At 41.5% G+C, this 19,496-nt stretch overlaps 2 protein-coding genes and 1 long non-coding RNA gene across 6 annotated transcripts in view; 1 reads left to right on the forward strand and 2 right to left on the reverse strand.

The window, feature by feature from the left end:
• HELLS (helicase, lymphoid specific) overlaps nt 1-1,637 on the reverse strand; it is a 46,657-nt gene extending 45,020 nt beyond the window's left edge. Inside the window, exons 1-2 of the mRNA XM_034435706.3 lie at nt 1,053-1,637; nt 786-913 (exon numbers count right to left, since the gene is read on the reverse strand). Coding sequence (XP_034291597.2) covers nt 786-913; nt 1,053-1,086 — 162 coding nt within the window. The 5' untranslated portion in view covers nt 1,087-1,637. The remainder of the gene's footprint in view (nt 1-785; nt 914-1,052) is intronic.
• On the forward strand, nt 831-19,345 carry LOC117676325 (uncharacterized). 2 transcript variants are annotated; one of them, XR_004594398.3, is made up of 4 exons: nt 831-938; nt 10,717-10,877; nt 14,025-14,107; nt 18,623-19,345. It is a non-coding gene; the product is annotated as an uncharacterized LOC117676325 (long non-coding RNA). The 2 variants fall into 2 exon arrangements; XR_004594399.3 differs by having other exon boundaries at nt 845-938; nt 10,778-10,877.
• On the reverse strand, nt 3,813-17,199 carry BLOC1S2 (biogenesis of lysosomal organelles complex 1 subunit 2). 3 transcript variants are annotated; one of them, XM_034435708.3, is made up of 5 exons: nt 16,809-17,199; nt 11,103-11,219; nt 10,283-10,402; nt 8,780-8,884; nt 3,813-4,239 (listed from the first exon to the last, which is right to left on the reverse strand). In XM_034435708.3, the coding sequence occupies exons 1-5, from the start codon at nt 16,870-16,872 to the stop codon at nt 4,208-4,210; spliced, it is 438 nt and encodes a 145-aa protein (XP_034291599.1). In that variant the 5' UTR covers nt 16,873-17,199; the 3' UTR covers nt 3,813-4,207. The 3 variants fall into 3 exon arrangements, with proteins under 3 accessions (XP_034291599.1, XP_034291600.1, XP_087727972.1); XM_034435709.3 differs by lacking the exon at nt 16,809-17,199 and adding an exon at nt 16,365-16,487; XM_087871846.1 differs by lacking the exon at nt 16,809-17,199 and adding an exon at nt 12,860-12,953.
• Nucleotides 19,346-19,496: the final 151 nt, after the last annotated feature.

The following is a 19,496-nucleotide window of genomic DNA, read 5'->3' on the forward strand; positions in this document are numbered from 1 at the left end:
GCTATTAGAAGAGCAGTTACAGTATAAAGAAGAAAAGTGAAACAGGTAGAAAGAAACGAGATATACAAAAATTATCACTATGTCAGTTAATACTTAGTTGGGTAACCTTTAGCATGAATTACGGCCTTAGGACGTCTTCCCATGGAGTGAACCAAGTCTTTGAGTTCTGCAACTGTTCTAACCTGAAACCAAGATTGAGTGATTGCTTCTATTAACTGGGTGGCTTGACTAAAAAGTTTCTTTAGTCGGCTCCATAGTTTTTCAATTGGGTTCAGGTCTGGGCTATTCCCAGGCCATTCCAGCAAGTGGAATAAAATTATCTTGAAACTCCAAAAAAAAAAAAAAAAAAAAAGTGGGGTTATTAGCCATCCAACCTCAAAAACACACTTTTCCCAAAAGGTTTCCACAATTTTGGCCGCTACTGTGAAGGGGAATCTGGAAACAACTTCATGATGAGGAAACTCAAGACTTGCTCCCTCCTCGTTCTAGGGGGGCAAGTTAAAAAGCTAAATTCCGATTTCATGTTAGGAAAAGTTCCTCTAAGTAGAAGGCGCGCTTCCGAGGGCGAAACCAATTCCCTGATGGTCCCCCCCACGGCATTGGAGTGGGAGCTGGGACCGCCGTCTCTCCGGGCCGGCCGACCCTGAAACTCCCGGGAGGCTTGCTTTCAAAGCCTCCCTCCTCCCACTGACCCCATCTCCCCGCGTAGCCCAGCCGAGCCCGCCTTTAGCACCCGGGGTGAGTGGGGTGGCCACGGCGGGGCCTCCTGCTCGGGGCGCGCGCACCTTCTCCATCCTCTGCCGCTCCTTCTCCCTGCCCTCCGCTTCCAAGCGCTCCTCCTCCTGCTGCATGGCCGTGGTGATCACCGGCGCTGCTGCATCCTCCGCTCCGGCTGGCTCGGCCATCGGAGACTCTGCAAGGAAGAAAAAACAACAAAGGTAGGCAAAGGACCGGCGGAGGCTTTCCTCGCTCGCTCGCCCGCAAGGCGCGCAAAGCAAAAAAAAAAAAAAAAAAAAGGTGGTGGTGGGGGGCGAAAGCAGCTCCCTCGTTACCTGCGCTGGGGCTGGTGCTGCTCTCGGTCGGCATGGCTGCCCACGCGCCTTTCCACCTTCCGCGGCTCCCGACTGCCTTACTCAGAGCCGGCGGCGCACGAGGAGCGACCGCCCAGTTCCGCCCCGAAGGAAACTCGCGCGCTTTTCGCTCTTGCGAGATGGCGCCCTCGCCTCGCCTCGCGCGAAAAAGCTGCCTCCGCCTCCTCAGCCGCCCCCAGGAGCCTGGAAGGCGGATCAGGACTGCAGGGCGGGGGGGGGGGAGTTTGGAAAAGTGATGGAAGTGGGGGCTTCGCCAAGCCCGTCGCCGTCGGGTCTCCCCAACAAGGCCGCCTCCTGCTTCGGTTGCGGGGGAAGGGAGGGAAGGCTGAGAACCGGGCGTCCGATTGGCGCGGAGGAGCTCAGCAGGGGATCCGGTTGTTGCATGAAAAGAAGGAATTCTCCAGGCTTTTTAAGGGCTCCCGCTCCTCATCTTAGGAGAACAGCGGCCTTCCGCCCGGAGGCATCCGTCCTTCTTGCGGCTATCGGCCTTCTCCTTTCTTCGCGCTCTAACTACTATACACAAGGAGAGTTTCTCCCCACCCGAATGCCATCACTCTGCTAAACAACTAATTCCCGCAACACTGTCAAATTATAAATTAGAATAGAATTCTTTATTGGCCAAGTGTGATTGGACACACAAGGAATTTGTCTTAGGTGTATATGCTTAATATAAAATATAATATATTTAATATAAAATATAAAGGTAAATAATGTATAATTATTTACTAAAACTATTACTATTCTTCTCATCCTTCCTAGTACTTATCTCTTCCCACTTATATGACTATAACCATGTTGCTTGTATCTTTATGATTTATATTTTTATTTCCTAGTATGATTTGATTGCTTATTAGCATCCTATGACTATCACTAAGTGTTGTATCTTATGATTCTTGACGAATATATTTTATTTTTATTTTTATGTACACCGAGAGCTTATCCACCAAAGAAATTCCTTGTCTGTCCAATCACACTTGGCCAATAAAAGAATTCTATTCTGTTCTGTTCTATTGGCCAAGTGTGTGATTGGACAGACAAGGAATTTGTCTTTGGTGCATATACTCTGTGTACATAAAAAGAAAAACAAAATGTATTTGTCAAGAATCTAAGATACAACACTTAGTCATAGGTTACTAATAAGCAATCAAATCATACTGTGTTTCCCTGAAAATAAGACCCTGTCTTATATTTTTTTCGAACCCTGAAATAAGCACTTGGCCTTATTACCATGCGCTCAAAAGCCTGATTGGGTTTATTATCAGGGGATGTCTTATTTTGGGGGAAACGGTACTAGGAAACAAAAAAAACCCAATATAAATTGTAATAATCCGGTTCTTGCTGAAAAGAAGGAATTCTCCATGCCTTAAAGACTCCACTCCTGATCTTCGGAGAATAGCAGCCTTCTGGCTGGAGGCATCCATCCCAGGACCATTTTAACAGTATTATAGGTCCCGGGCATAGCAGTGTACCTGGGCCCCTAACAACAACTCACAGGAATAAAAATGTAAATGGTCAATAAAATGAAACATATTTTATTGGCATGTTAGTATTAATGTAAAAAATGGAGTAAAATGTAATAAATATGTTGCTCTATTTATATGATACAAGGTGGATTGAAGGGTTAACATACACAGATTAGTATGGGGCTCCTATGCTCATGGGGCCCACGGGTAAGTGCCCATCAGGTCCCTGTATTAAGGCAGCCCTGATCCATCCTTCCTGCATTCCTGGGGCTATCTGCATAGCAATCAGGTGTTCTTTGCGCTTTAATTCAGATTAACCTCTGAATCCAATGCCCGTCCCAGCCCGCTTTACACCAGGGCAAAAACTGCCTACCAGTATTGTAAGTGGGGAGGCGCATATTGTAATCATCACTTGGAATTATGACACCCATTAATTACATTGAGAATTTTAATGGGGGCCATGAAATTTTGGCACTATCCTGAAAATAATTCCTAGACTTGCTCTTTTCTAGTTTATGCAAGTGTGGCAAGAAGCCTGGTTGCCATTTTTTTGTTCTCTTCCCTCCTGAAACGACTTCTGCCTCTCTCTTAGAACAGGCCCTGGTGCTGAATATATTTGGCATGAGGCTGTTTACAAATTATTGTAGTCCTTCCCATGCATTATAACTGTTGCAAAGATACTTCCTTTGAAACTAGAGTGGACAACAAGACTGATTACTTCACAGGAAAAACATTATTACCGAAAATATTGGAAGTTGTAAGCTCAACATTAGCATGCCAATATTAGCTATTGAACCATACAAGCATTTAACATTTCTTCCATGTTCATAGGAACCAGCAACATTCACTTTGTTGAAAGTTTGAACTGCTAAATAAGCTAAAATTGTAATAGTGGAAATGATATGACTATCTCGTGTACATTAAGACAGTGCTTGTTTTCATTTTCAACCACTTTCATTTTGGGGGGGGGTGTATCTTTATATTTCTGAGTTTTTTTTAAATAGCCGCTGACATTCTAACAATTCATCTGTCCCATGGAAATCAATAAACTGTTTATAATTATATGGAATTTTTACATTTGTCTTCAACCCATGCAGGTAAGTGCTGATACCATATCAGAGTTCTTCTATAAACTCATGCTAAATTAGGGCTAATGTTTAAAGCCTCATGTGATTCAAATTCTTTCTGAATGAAGTTGGACCTCTTTCCTGGATTTATTCATCAAACCTGAAAATATAAAACAAGGCCAGGACATACGTTTTTAGCAAAGCCATGGTATTTTAGTGGTAAGCAGGAGTCAACAAATTTTTATTTACAAGTGAAAAGATTTATAGAATGCAGGTGACCAATTTCTTGCTTCATTACATAAACTTATGAAAACAACACTGGTAGAATTGAAGCAGTTAAGACTGACTTCTATGTTCTCAGTAAATGAATATCAAGAAAGTAAAAAGGGAATAGATTCTACAATGACAAGAGTAGTTAATTCATAGATTTGTGTAGCCGCTCCTGCTTTTGAATGTTCTTAGATTATTTTAGTCCAAATGCATTGCTGAGGCATAAATTCTGTTTCAGAAGTTCAATAGCAGAAATCTTGGATTTAGCTTCCTGGAAAAAAGTCATGTATTCTAGAAGCAGATTAAGGCCCTTCTTTCATCGCTTTTCCAATTTTTTGTACTTTGCTTCTGTAAAGGACAAAAAAAAAATAGTCTTAATATAAACATTTCATTTGCATTTTGGCTGTAAATCTAGTAGCATAGTCAGTCATGTTTAAGAAGAAAGGACAACAAATACTTGATGGCAAGTACATTCAATGTAATTTCTTCGTTTAATCAACAGAACAGAATATATAAACTTTATTCTGCCAAGTATGATTAGACACACAAGGAATTTGTCTCCAGTATAGAAGTTCTCAGTGTACATGCAAAGCAACTTATGTCAAATTATAAACTTATTCTTAAATTTTATATCATTTCTTAAAAGAGTTAGTACATGAAGTCCTTGACTTATGACAGGTTGCTTAGCAACTATTCAAAGTTATGACAGACTTTCCCAGGGCCACTTGTGACCCAAATTCAAAGTTCTAATGCCCCTCCCCACCGCATCACATGATTACATTTTGGGTGCTTGGCAGCTGTCCTGCATTTATGGCTATTTGCAGTATCCTGCAGTGACAATGGCTTGTGATTTAGGGCTTTTTTTTGCCGGAAACATTGGTTTCTGGCAAAAACCACCCATTACGGACAATGGATTTGCTTAATGACCATGGAATTTGCTTAAAGATCACAAAAAAGTAAAACCAGGCATGATCATGTGACCTACTTGAGGTCCAACATTACTTAGGTCTCTTACTTCTGGGCTGTAACGATCATAATTCAAGGCCTGCCAATACTACTTTTACTTTACTTTTACTTTACTTTTATTTGATTTGTATACCGCCCTACTCCTGAAGGACTCAGGGCGGTGAACAGCCAACAATAAAATACATACATACAAAATTTAAAAAGCAGAAATAAAATCGAATTAAATAGTTTGGCCCAGACAGATTAAAACCCCAATCAATTTAAAACAAATTTAAACTTTGAGGATTAAAAATATTAAAATATTAAAATTGTTTAAAAAGAGGGAGAAAGTTAGGCCAGGCCCTCCTGGTGAAATAAAAAGGTCTTTAGAGCGTGGCGGAAGGTGCGCAGATCCGGGATCCTCCGTATCTCCGGGGGGAGCTCGTTCCAGATAGTAGGTGCCCCCACAGAGAAGGCTCTCCCACTGGGGGCCGCCAGTCGACATTGTTTGGCCGACGGCACCCGGAGGAGCCCCTCTCTATGAGAGCGTACCGGCCGGTGGGAGGCTATTGGTGGTAGTAGGCGGTCCCGCAAGTACCCAGGTCCTGAGCCATTTGAAGGAATGCGTCCAAGATTTCCTTGGTTATCTAAAATTTCCTTATTCTCTGCTGTAAAATTAAATTTCTTGAGACAGAGGGAGAGAGTGAGAGGATCAGCTGCCCTGTGCTTAATGTACTATTTGTTGTCTGTTTAAACCTCCTTCTGCAACTTAACTTCTGAGTTTTGGAATATGCCGAAAACTTACTTTCTCCTAGGCATAAACATGGACAGTTACTTTTCTGTGTTATGTTAAAAATAGAAGTGTCCATGGAAGGCAGGTGTAAAAAATAATCTAAACTAGCAGCTGCAACTATCTGAATGCCTTTGGTTAAGAGTGGAACCACAACTATATCCTGTCATTATAACTAATAATTGAGAAGGGAAGAGAAACTGTGAGAGATGACAATACAAACATACAAATACCGTGTTTCCCTGAAAATAAGCCCTCCCTGAAAATATTAAACCATGCGCAGCCGGTCCCCGCCATTTCCTCTGGTGAGGGTTAGGGAGACAGAGCTGGAAATCAGGTAAGACGGCAAGAGGAGCCCCATCTTGCTCCACGCGCCCCAAAATAATAAGCCCTCCCCGAAAATAAGGCCAAGCACTTATTTCAGGGTTCAAAAAAATATAAGACAGGGTCTTATTTTTGGGGAAACACGGTATATAAGAGCTGAACTGATTAATTGGGAACTTGAAATACTAGAAAATGCATGTATGAAAATAATTTAAATATAGTAATACAGAGGAGAAAAGCAAATTGTGTACTGATTGGATCAAATCATGATAAAAACCTTATCTATATAATAGGATGTTAGCAATTGTCCAGATTTTGCTTTAATTGGCCTTTGCCCAAACTCTTCATTTATACCCTCCTTTTAAGGAAAAAAGGGTTTGGTATGAGATCAAAACAGTATCACAATGTATTATCCTAATAATAATTATGAAAATGCAACTTGGGGATTTTAGTCTGTTGTGCCAGATACTCGGTACAAAGCTATGTTTCTGTTCTGACCTAGGCTTCCTTAGAGATTAAACAGCACAAATTTAGTCCTGGCAAACCTCTTTAATTCATACGGCTATAAATTACTTTCATTTATAGTCCGCAAGGCTTGATAAACAGTCTTTCAGAGGAAGGTTATCAACACCCACCTATCTCACGTGGAACGCTGCCAATGAGCTAATTTCCAGACGCAGGGCAAGGCCAAACTTGCCATAGAGTCACAAACAGTATTTTCAAATCTTGAATCGGACAGATGAACTAACTGCTTCCTGCAAAAACTTACGTCCCCTTTGCTTCTCTTTTATGTCTTATGGGAGGGGCCAATCATCTCCAAGCCTTACTCCCAACTCAACCCTGTTTCCTTAATTGTTCCCGTCTCCTGGCAGCTCTGCGCATGCGCACACTGGGAACAGGGTCATGCTGTTCTTTTGCCTCGCTGATGTCACTCCGGAGGCAGCAAAGAACTACCAGATGGCTTTGCCCCCCTCTCTGCCTCCAACTCAGAGCCATTGTCTGAGCCTTCCCCAGACTCCAGGACTGGCCCATGTTCCTCCCCAACCTCCTTACTGTCTGAATCTGCTGCCAGCTCTGCTGGCCACTGGCAGGCCACAACAGTTTCTCAGCTATTGTTGTATATTGATTTTTGCTTTGAATTTATTTCAGGGGAGACTAATAAGAATAAAAAGCATTATGTTTCTTCTTGTTCACTCCTTAAGTCATGTCTGACTCTGCTGTCCTTTGCTACCTTGTCCTCCGCTACCTCCTGGAGTTTGCCCAAATTCATGTTCCTTTGTCTTCCAATACTTCAAATCAGTAGTGGACACAAGTTACCAGATGGCATGGTCACCATCCAAGTCAAAAAAGATAGGCGTGCAGCTTTGTATCAAATCCCATTGTTAAGTCTCAGCAATTTGTGTGAATTGAGCCAAAAAAAATCATAGATCAATAAACCATTAATAAACCGTAGCTTAGTGAAATATGCAATGCTTTTGGCCATAAATGAATAAGTGAGAACTAGTTTTCAAACAGAGGACAGTCTTTTGATCTCTGTAGTAATCCATAACAGAAGTAAAAAACATACACTAAAATTCAATTATTCTCCATGGATAAGTTTATGGAATGCTGAATCAGATGTCCAATGTTTTTCTTAGGTCAGGCATCGCCAATTCTCATTCTCTGCGGTATGAGAGGTGTGGATGTTGGCATCGTAAGATAAAACTTACTAGTATTAAATAGATATACTAGAAATATCAGAGATATTTCCTTACCCAGATTCCTCAATGCTTCAATAACGGTAGAGCTTTTAATGTACTTGAAAAGGTCTTAAAAATCCAGAGATATATTCAGAGATGTATCTGCCTTGAAAATAGCCTATTCTGAACTATGTAACACAGTCAAACGTCATCACAGAAAATTATGTATGACACTTTGTATTACCATAAATGCCTTATGGTTAATGTTAAAATATTTCATTAAAAATTGCCAAATTTTACTTCCCTGGGCATCTTGGGCCCTGGATTTTGGGCACATTCTTTAAGTTATCTCATTAGAAGTTCAAAAAGTTTTGCCCTATAAATACACTGTTTAATTACAGCAGGGGTGTCAAACTCAAGGGGGCTGGGTCTTCGGGGTGCTGAGATCTGGGCCGCGGGCCCGCCTTGGAAACAGTGAAGAACCGGCCTGCGGTGTCTCTGCCAGCGGAAAGAGTTTGGGAGGACCATGCATGGCCCACCTGGGCTCCGTTTTCTGCCATGATGGCCTCCAGCCCTCTACCAATGAAAATGGAAGTTGGGGAGGCTGCATGTGGCCCACCCAGGCTCCATTTTCGGCCACAACAGCCTCCTGCAGCCCTCTGCCAGAGAAAACGGAGCCCGGGCAGGTCATGTGCAGAAGAGGTGGGATTCACTTACCTTCCCTACTGGTTCGCAAATGTGAGTGCATGCGCACATGAGTTTCACTTCCACATGCCACCTCTGCGCATCTGCATGGCTGCCTGCGCATGCACAGTACTCGCACATTACATCCGGGTGGGTAGGCGGAGCCACTACCGGTTCACATGATCCGGAGAGAACCGGCTGAATCCCACCACTGATGTGCGACCTTCCTGAGCTCCGTTTTTGCTGGCAGAGGGCTGCAGGAGGCCTTTGTGAGTGATCTCAAGCTGGCCACACCCACCCTGGCCATGCCCACACCCCCAAAGTCAAACACAACCCTGATGTGGCCCTCAGTGAAATCGAGTTTGACATCCCTGGATGTCAAGCTTTGCTTGGGAAAAGGATAAAATCAAAACTTTCAACACCACTGTTCTAGTAGTAATAATTAAGAGTTTCTTGGAATAGCTACCGAGTTTCTTGGAATAGGCATCCAGCTTGTAGGCAGCCTGTTCCAAAGCTGCAACTTGCTCTTCAATTTGATTGATTTGTTCCAGGTATGGCTGAAGTGCAGCATCTTGGGGAAAATGGAAAGGAGAGAAAAAAGTAAGAAGTTACTGAGGATTAAAAAAAAAACCCTGCTACTTGACAAGATGCCTTCTACTGCAGGGATGTCAAACTCAAGGCCCGCGGACCGGATCCGGCCTGCGGGGTGCTTAGATCTGGCCCACGGGGCTGCCCTGGAAACAATGACGAACCGACCCGCAGTGCCTCTGCCAGCAAAAACAGAGCTCCGTCTTCACTGGCAGAGGGCTACAGGAGGCCAATTCGGCCAAAAACGGAGCCTTGATGAGTGACGGCAAGCCAGCCATGCCCACCCTGGACACACCCCTGAGGTCAAACACAACTTGATGCGGCCCGCAATGAAATCAAGTTTGACACGCTTGTTCTACTGGATCAAACCACTGCCCAGTCTTAATGGACAATGGTTTGCTGGATCTCACTGTGGCATGCCATTTTATCCTGGGCACTGGACGGGTGAAATGCTACCAGTTCGGGCTGGTTCGCCCAAACCGGTAGTAAAAAATGCTACTGGTTCGCCTGAATTGGTAGTAAAAAAATGCTTTAAAAAAGTAAAAAAAAAAGGTTCCAACAATCATGCGGCCCAGCTGATCGTCAGAACCTTTTTTTTTTTACTTTTTTTACTTTGTAAGGCATTTTTTACTACCTATTTGCCTGAACCTGTAGTAAAAAAATGTTTAAAAAAGTAAAAAAAAAAAAGGTTCCGAACAATCAGCTGTGACAATCAGCTGTGCCGTGCGATCGTCAGAACTTTTTTTTTTTTTACTTTTTTAAAGCAATTTTTTACTACCTATTTGCCCGAAACGGAAGTAAAAAAATGCTTAAAAAAGGGGAAAAAAAGGTTCCAACGATCACGGGCACAGCTGATTGTCGGAACTTTTAAAAACTTTTTTTAGTTAAAAAATGTTTTAAAAAGTAAAAAAAAAAAGGTTGGCCATGTCCACCCACTCACATGACTCCCCACCAAGCCACGCCCACCAAGCCACGCCCACAGAACTGGTAGGGAATTTTTTTTTGAATTTCACCACTGGCACTGGAGATTTAAAAAGCTTTGTGCATGCAAAGCTATGCCTCTTTTCCTATGAGTAAAACACACCACTATGAACATTGGATCTTAAGAAACAGATCAGCGTTCTCCATTATTTTATGTGTTGCCACTTATGCTGTTGGGTTTGCTGGAGCCTTCCTCAGGCTTTCTTTGGGCATGTTGTATTTAGAAACCGATCGATTGCCTGATTGTAGATTTAACACATCCATGTGGGAAAGGCTGGCTAAAGAAGTACTTTTTGTTTCTTGCACATTTTTCATATTCAATTCTTTCTTGGATATATTTTAACATACCTCCAAAACACAAGTAAGGATGAACACACAATTAAACTTTGTTTCTACTTACATTTCTGATTTAAGTCTTTCAAATTCCGACTTATGTTTATAGCAATGTCTTTCATTTCCAGATACTTCAAACTAGTTAATTTGTTCATGTTTTCCAGCAGTTTGTAATCTTCACTAGTTGCTAAAAAATAGAAGAGGAGGAGGTGGGTTCACACAATGCATTACGCCAGAGCTTGATTTATTTATTTCCGGTTATTTATTTGTTAAATTCATTTGCAGTCTATCTCACGATGGGGCTACTCTAGGTGTCTTTATTTATTGAATAAGCAACAAATGGTTGCACTTCACAAAATGCTAAACTCAAATCATGGTGGCTGATTTCTCCTATCTGACTGAATCAAAAACCAAACCAAGCAAAGTGAAACTTCCCTTTTATAAAATGTAACCCCAGTTTTAGTTTCAATCATGTTCATAATATGTCAATATCTCTCACAGGCTGATTATGGAATGTGAATCTTAAATCATCAATGTTGTTTCCGGCTTTTACTTTCATCAGAAACACCCAGAAGAAAGTTTTTCTTAAGAGAGGAAAGAATTAAGTTGACAAACGGGCAGTTTCCTGTCTAGACTGGGCCACAATTAGAAGCCTACCAAAAGTGAGTGAGGATAAGCAGACATTACACTTTTTTGGGGATGCCGTGAGGGAAAAAGTGGGTTGGCTGACCACGTAATTGATCAGTCATGTTCTGATTCCATTTGAAATTTCCTTTAAAAAAAAAAAAAGTAAATTCTCTCAGTACTTTTTGATACCTATTAAGGACTTCAGGAAAATTTGCAAAGAATCACGCTGTATGTTCAATTTAAATTTAATATTAATTTACCAGTCAGTTCGCCTGTTAGGTAGATCGCCATTTTATTGAACATTTCCGTACAAAGTTCGTTAATATCTGCTTCTGCTGGCTCTGTGGCTTCTTCTGCGGTTTCCACAACAGGTTCCTCTATTCAGAAGTATAAAAGAAAAGATTTATACTTTAGCAGTACAAACAATCTTAATGTTTTCAGCAATAGAAAGTCAAGAGAATAAGAACTCTTAATCATATATGTAACGTAAGAGCCTTTATCTTACTGTTACCAATACTTGAAAGAAAGATCTTATTTCATTTATCATATTTGCTCCCTTAAAAGTGTTCTTAAGGTTAAAATAATACATTAAAACAGGGTGGATACAAATTGATGTTTTTTTTTTAAAAAAATAGAAAAATGGATTTTTTAAAATTTAAATTGGATTTTTAAAAAATTTTAACTGGATTTTTTTGATTATCAAATTTATTTTAATAAAATGCTTTTGAAGTAAAAATCTAAAGATAGTTTTGTATTGAGATACATCAATAATTTAGTTTATTCAGCATGAAATGGAGCTTAGTTATGTAGCACGAGGCTATATATTCTGCAATATTTACATTTTTGGTAAACTCATTCACTGAATCCAAGCTCTGCAAGCTGAGAGAACATGCACTGCATTGATGCATTAACATAATTTCACAGTAACCATGAGATAAATCATAAAACAAAGTTCAGGAATATTCCTTTATCCCATTGTTTTGCAAATGTATGAGCACTACAAACTGTATGTTTGAAGAGAAATGCATCTGTACCCCCAAGCTGTAAGTGTGAGGAGGAAGGGTAAGCAGTAAAAATGAAAGTGAAACTTTCTAAGCAGTTTATAAATATAATATTAAAGAGCACCTGTCATTTCAGATCCATCATGCCAGCGCCTGTTAACGGGCAGCCACTCACCTGCTGCCCGCCACGTCCCACACCTTGTGTCACTGCTGTATCACGAGCCATCCCATTAAAGTAAGTGGGACTGTCGGTGAGTCAACAGCAGGTCAGAGGAGGAGCTGCAGGACAGACATGACAGCTGCTCTTTAAAAATTATGATTTAAATCGAGTCGATTTAAATCAAGCCTTTTTCCTAGTGATTTAAATTGACTTGATTTAAATCAAATCCACCCTGATTAAAATACTACAAAACATTTTACTGGCAAAAATCAGAGCACGAGAGTAAGGATGCCGCAACAGACAAAATAAATTGTAGATCTAAAATTAGAAAATGTGCAGGACTAAATTTCACTGGGTGCAGAAAAGACACTAGCGAAGCTCTTGAAGGAAGCATCCCATTGTCAATGTTTTTATTTATAAGCCTTTTTTTCCCCAACACAAATGAAGACTACCAGAACAAGTTGACAAAAACAGCTACAACACTATGAAGCAAAATCTTGCAGAACGAAATGTTTTTTTTAGCCCCTAAGAGCCTTTTAAAACATTTCTCATAATTGCATTACTATTATTTCAAGTAAATTCTATAATATTAAAAAACAGAAATATAAATCAAAACATTATGTGGAAAATAGGATGAAGCAGGAAGCAGAATGTTCTCCGCCTTGAGTTATTTATAAAAATAATAAAGGCGGTATAATAAATAAAAGAAGAACATGGTGAAATTACTGCTCAGTGCAGGAGATTCTAATCCAGTCTCTACTTAGAGCTATAAAATTGAGTTTATCATCTCATGGAATTCTCTTCTATTAATTCCCTCCAAAAAGGGATGCGGTGGCTCAGTGGCTAAGACGCTGACCTTGTCAGTCGAAAAGGTCGGCAGTTCAATGGTTCGAATTCCTAGTGCTGCATAATGGGGTGAGCTCCCGTTACTTGTCCCAGCTTCTGCCAACCTAGCAGCACGTAAAAAATGCAAGTAGAAAAATAGGGATCACCTTTGGTGGGAAGGTAACAGTCTTTGGCGTTTAGTCATGCCAGCCACATGACCACAGAGACGTCTTCAGACAGCTGAAACGGAAATGAGCCCTGCCCCTTAGAGTCGGAACGACTAGCACATATGTGCGAGGGGAACCTTTACTTTTACCTAATTCCCTTCAATACCCTTGGGCCATTTTGTGAGATAGTAGTGTTTGGGCCATTATGGAACTTTTGGGTCTGCTGTAGAGGATAAGGCATGCTTACACTCAACAACTCTTTCCCTTTCCCCCAATCATTGGGGAGAATGTCTCATCCTTTCAGCAATCCTGATTCAGCAAATTAACAGCTCCCTTATTTATTTACTCAAATTACAACCATAATGGAGCCTGCCCACTACAATCATAAGTCATGACAGTCGTAAAGCGGGTTTTACATGGCTGATCCAATTTATGACCTTTTTTTCAGCAGTTGTAAAGTGAAGCTTGTGATTGTTAAGTGAACCAATTGTTCATGCGGGGGTATTTTTGCCGAATATCCTTCCCGCATGAGTGGGGAGGGAATGGGGATTTTGCAGTATCCTTCCCCCAGGAGTGGGGAGGGAATGGGGATTTTGCAGTATCCTTCCCCTGGAGTGGGGTGGGAATGGGGATTTTGCAGTATCCTTCTCCTGCCACGCCCACCAAGCCACACCAAACCCACCAAGCCACACCCACAGAACTGGTAGTAAAAAAATTTGGATTTCACCACTGAAATAATTGGAAGTATGAAATCACAAAGGCCCATATAAGGCTAAGCTGAGAACAATCTAACGAATAAATATTGGGGTAAACAGATATAAAAACCGTAATTTACTTCCTGAAGAGCCATACACTAAATAAATAAACTTCACTTAAGAGATAAGCAATGTAATGACTCCGAGCCTCTATCCATTTGCATCTAATTATGGTCAAACATGCCTTGTATCAACATAACATCTTGTCTCACGAGCTGGGGCATTTTTACTGGGAGCATAATCTGATTCAATTTATTGACAATTTTTTTCAAAGGTCCAGCAGGAGAGGCAATGTTGGCTAAAGACCTTCTATTTTATGTGATGAAACTCCTGCCTTTTGGGATCATTCCCCCCAAGGTTAGTTGCAACCTTTTTGTCCTTTTCAAAATCTCTTTTAAGACATGGTTTATTTCAGCAGGCTTGGGGATCTCATGATAATGGAGACCCCGTTAAGTGATTGTATTTGTACGAGATTTTGGTGCATTCCCCTGGGACCTTATTTATATTTAATGTTAACTGTTTAATGGTTAATTAAACAATTTGATTGTTTTATTGTATATTACCGTTTCTCCTAAAATAAGACATCCCCTGATAAGAAGCCCAATTGGGCTTTTGAGCACATGCGCTAAAATACCCCCCCCCCCAATATTTAAACGCATATGCAGCTGTTCCCTGCCATTTCCTCTGGTTAGGGTTAGGGAGAAAGATATTGTAGAAAGATCTCCATAAAATGAAAAAAAAAAAAAACCTTTGAAGACATCCTTGGAATCTTAGCTCATGAGCTACTTGCTTTACTGAATTTCTTTACTAAAAGAAAAAACAATTGCTACCAACCTGCCTTCTGTTGAGGACCTGTACACTGCATGAGTCAAAAAGAGGGCTGTGAAAATATTTACAGACCCCTCGCATCCTGGACATAAACTGTTTCAACTCCTACCCTCAAAACAACGCTACAGAGCACTGCACACCAGAACAACTAGACATAAGAACAGTTTTTTCCCGAACGCCATCACTCTGCTAAACAAATAATTCCCTCAACACTGTCAAACTATTCACTAAGTCTGCATTACTATTAATCTTCTCATCGTTCCTATCACCCATCTCCTCCCGCTTATGACTGTATGATTGTAATCTTGTTGCTGGTATCCTTAAGATTTATATTGACTGTTTCCCTATGACTATCATTAAGTGTTGTACCTTATGATTCTTGATGAATATATCTTTTATGTACACTAAGAGCGTATGCACCAAGGCAAATTCCTTGTGTGTCCAATCACACTTGGCCAATAAAGAATTCTATTCTATTCTAAATTGCTATGAATGTTAGATGAAGTACTCCTTACCCATCCCTGAACCAGCTGAAAAGCAACAGAATAATAATCCTAATACAAATAAGAGCGGGTAGTAGAGATGAAAAGGAATAATAATACTAAGCCATACCACATGGGTAAATATGCTTAGACATAAAACAATACTGTGAGGATTAGGTGTTCAGCAGAGTGATAGCACAAGATAAAACTGTCCGTGTTTAGATGTTTTGGCATGTATTGTAATGCCAACTTAGAACTACGCTGCCTTCGGTCTGACCTAAGCATAGTACACAAAATTATCTGCTACAACGTCCTACCTGTCAACAACTACTTCAGCTTCAACCGCAATAATACACGAGCACACAATAGATACAAACTCAAGGTAAATCACTTCAAACTTGATTGCAGAAAACACGACTTCAGCAACAGAATGGTCAATGCCTGGAATGAACTACCTGACTGTTGTTGCATCCCCAAACCCTCATAACTTTAACCTTAGACTGTCTACTGTTGACCTCACCCCATTCCTAAGAGGTCTGTAAGGGGCGTACATGAGAGCACCAGCGTGCCTACCATCCCTGTCCTACTGTCCCCATTTATTTGTATCCATTTCCTGTGTTCATGTTTATACTTATACCTGCTATCTTGTACATGTTTGACAAATAAATAAAAAAATAAATAATAAATAATGGCTTCCTGAGGGGAGGGGTTGAAACAGATTATGTCCTGGATGTGAGGAGTCTGTAGATATTTTCTCAGCCCTCCTTCTGACCCACACAATATACAGGACTTCTATGTAGGCAGGCTGTTTGCAATGGTTTTTCCTGAAGTTCTAACTATCCTTTGGAGTCTGTACCAATGGATAAGAAAGCTGGTGGCTCCATCAGCTTTGAGAGCACCAAGTTTTCTAGCTCCTTAGCTGAGTATCCTGGTGGAGATAGTGGAGGATGCCCAGGAAGGGTTTATGCAACCAGCCTAAAAGTAGCCACCAGATGGAAGCAGAGACATTCTTGTTGGGCTTCCTACCAGAAAAAATATGATAGAAGGACTATATATCTGGTTTTACATATATTAACTGCAAGCCAGAATTGTATTTGCACAGCAATGGAAAAATGATGAGATTCCATCAAATGAGAATGTAATTAAGAAAATACTAGAATGCACAGAAACGGATAGACTAACATCCTTACTACAGAAGTTAGAAAGGAGGAGCCATAAAAAGAGGAAATGTTAAAGTGGAGAGTTGTTAAAGACGATAATGTTAAACTATTATCATTACAATATTATTATATTATCAATATTACCGTGATGAATACTACAGCAAACATGTGGATTATGCTGACCGCTCAAAAACAACTGTAGCACAGACTGTTTGATGGAAACTGAATGTTTATACGTGATATAAATAAAATAAATCAAAGACGGAAATAAAAATAGATGGAAGCAGTTTCCCACGCGCGAACTGGCCCCAACACAGACAAAAGCAAGCGCCCGCCGGGCAGGGTTCCCGCAGTTGTTAGAGGAACCTGGGGAAAGAAAGGCTGAAGAGAAATTGGGGGTGGGTGGGTGTTGGCCTTTGCTGGGGCCTAGCCGGCGTTTCCTGCGGAGGGGGAAAAAAAGAGACGCCTCCCATTCCTGGCTTGGGTGGAAAGAGGAGGGGTGTGGAGGCTCGGGCTGCTCCGCAAGAGGCCGGCTGCGGAAGAGCTCTCCGCGGCGCGCCGAAGAGGGCCGTCCGGGAAGGCGCTTACGTTTGGAGGCTGGGTGGCGGGCCTCCAGGCTGTCTTCCAGCGAGGCGGAGGCGGCCGCGGCCATGGCGGCCTTCCCGGGAACGGAGAGTTAAGGAGCGGCTCCCGAGCGCGCCTGCCCTGACGTCTCCCCGCTACTGCGCGCTCTTGGCTAGCTCAGGCGCCCGGCATTGCGCTTTTGCGCGCCCCTCGCCTTCGCCTTCTCGGAGGCTGCGCTTTCTCTCTCTCTCACTCGCTCTCTCGGCCCGGAGCTTTCCGCTGACTTGCGCCCGCCCGAGCCGAGGGGCAGGTCCCTCGGACGCCTCTTCCGGGGCGCAACCGTCGGGACTTGCTCGCCCGGGGCCTTCGCGGGAGTCCCTGAGGCGCAGCGGGGAAAATGCCTCCCTGGCCGCTGAAAGGAAAGGCGCGCTCTGGCAAAGCCTGGACGCATCGGGCCGCTTTGGAAAGCAGGGAAAAGGCAAGCATCTCCAAGGCGGAATCCTGGCCTCCCTTCTCCCCACAGAGGGACGGAGAAGGTGCGGGGTTGATAACCCTGAAGGAGGAGAATTGCCTTGGAACCCAAGGAGAAAAGTCTCCCTCACAGCTGCAGTTCAGTGGAGAGCTGGATATAATTGGCCAGAACTAGACAGTATTGCTCTATCTGTCACCTCTTGCTTATTTGGGAGTATATGTTGGACCGCATTCTTAATTCTGTGTTTTTTCAAGCTCTTGGTCCCTTTTAAGATGTGTGCTCCCAACTCCCAGAATTCCTTGATCCCAACATGCTGCTTGGAGAATTCTGGGAGTTGAGAAACATGGTTTTTTTTTTTTTTTAATTTGATTTATATGCCACCCTTCTCCGGAGACTCAGGGCGGCTTACAATGCGTTAAGCAATAGCCTTCATCCTTTTGTATATTTACACAAAGTCAGCTTATTGCCCCCACAAACTGGGTCCTCAATTTACCTACCTTAGAAAGGATGGAAGGCTGAGTCGACCTTGAGTCTGGTGAGATTCAAACTTACAGTAATTGCAGACAACTGGTGTTAATCACAATGCTATCAGTCTGCTGAGCCACCAGGCCCTGTTCTAGTTCTAGGTTCTAGTTACTGGATTTTTTTAAAAAAAAAATTAATATAATAATTCCATCTTCAATTAAACAGTGTGTCGTCCAGGTACAAATATCTTTGTAGAATGATAATCAAGATTTACAACAATATTCATTACATTAAGGCAGGGGTGAAATCCAGCAGGTTCTGGACAACCGGTAGTGGAAATTTTGAGTAGTTGGGAGAATCAGCAAATACCACCTCTGGCTGGCCTCAGAGTGGGGTGAGAATGGAGATTTTGCAATATTCTTCCCCCAGGAGTGAGGAGGGAATGGGGATTTTGCAGTATCCTTCCCCTGCCATGCTCACCAAGCCACACCCACAGAACCAGTAGTAAAAAAAATTGGATTTCACCACTGCATTAACGTTACCGGTAATTCGAACCCAGGTTTCCCTGTTTTTAGCTCAGTGTTCTAACTTTTACTTTATCTCAAGTATTTCTCAGAGGCCTTGTTGTTGGCTTTTCAGGAAAGTGGCTGAGCAATTTCTCTGAGGATTTACCTATCAATTGCAATTGAAGGCAAGAGGGAAATGATGAAATGAATATAACAGCATTGCCATGCAAATGTTGTGCTAATGTACCATACAACTCCATAAAAGTGAGATGGGTACAATTACATCATTGCATGAGGGTTATAATTTTGGTGTCATTACAATTTGTGATAGAAGTGTCTGACAACCTAGTAAGCTATTTTTTAAAAATGATAATTCAGTTTTTCTTGTCTTACAGAAATCCAGTGTTCTTGCAAACTTCCAGACTCGCCAAGCTCTTCTTTAGGCCCAATCCTTGGTTTCTACACCAAAGAGACCTCAGTTCCAGCCCTTCCATGTCACCAAGGCTCCAGTCTATTGACTGCTACTCCATCCTCTACTGCAACCCTGGGCACCAGCATTCTTCTGTAGGGTTGTGCAGACAAAGCAGAAAGCAAAGCTTAGAATAAGCATTGATAGGCAAGCTTTGTCTATAGAAGCTTCATTGGGGTAAAAATTGTGACTTTTTCTTGATCTGGGTTTTTAATACAGGTATTTATAATTATTTTTATGGCAGTTTCCCTTATATAAGAGAATGTTAAAAAAAAATTGGAGAGTCCTCTAAATGAAGACAAGTGCTGATTGTGCTTTAAAAACGGAATCAAGGGATGGTTTTTTTTTTAAACTGGAAACCCATTTTCTCCTCTCTAAAAGTTAAAGAGCTCTTATGGAAGCTAGTGTAATGGAACTTGCAATTTTAAACATACAAGAATTGTTGTCATTTCAATTAGTAAAGCCTACCATTTTGATATTTTGAGATGAAGAAACACATTTTAAATAGATTAAAACCTTAATTGTGTAATAGTAGGTGTAACAATAATTTTTTTTGGCCTACACCCAATTCTCCATAACAAATTCTCCATGTACTTATTTCTGTACCAGCCAACCATAATTAAAAATGTAAATGTATTTTGGATCCAAATTCAAAATTGTGTTTAATTAATCAATAATAGCCTTTATTTTAATTCTTCCCAATTTAAATAGAACTTCCTTCTGTACTCAGAAGTTTTATTTGTCTTGACTATTTCTTCCAATGTAATTGCTTAGTGTAGGTAAAGTCAAAACATCCAAAG

This window comes from Pantherophis guttatus, chromosome 6, assembly GCF_059756535.1.
Source record: "Pantherophis guttatus breed Tessera chromosome 6, ASM5975653v1, whole genome shotgun sequence".
Lineage (NCBI taxonomy): Eukaryota > Metazoa > Chordata > Lepidosauria > Squamata > Colubridae > Pantherophis > Pantherophis guttatus.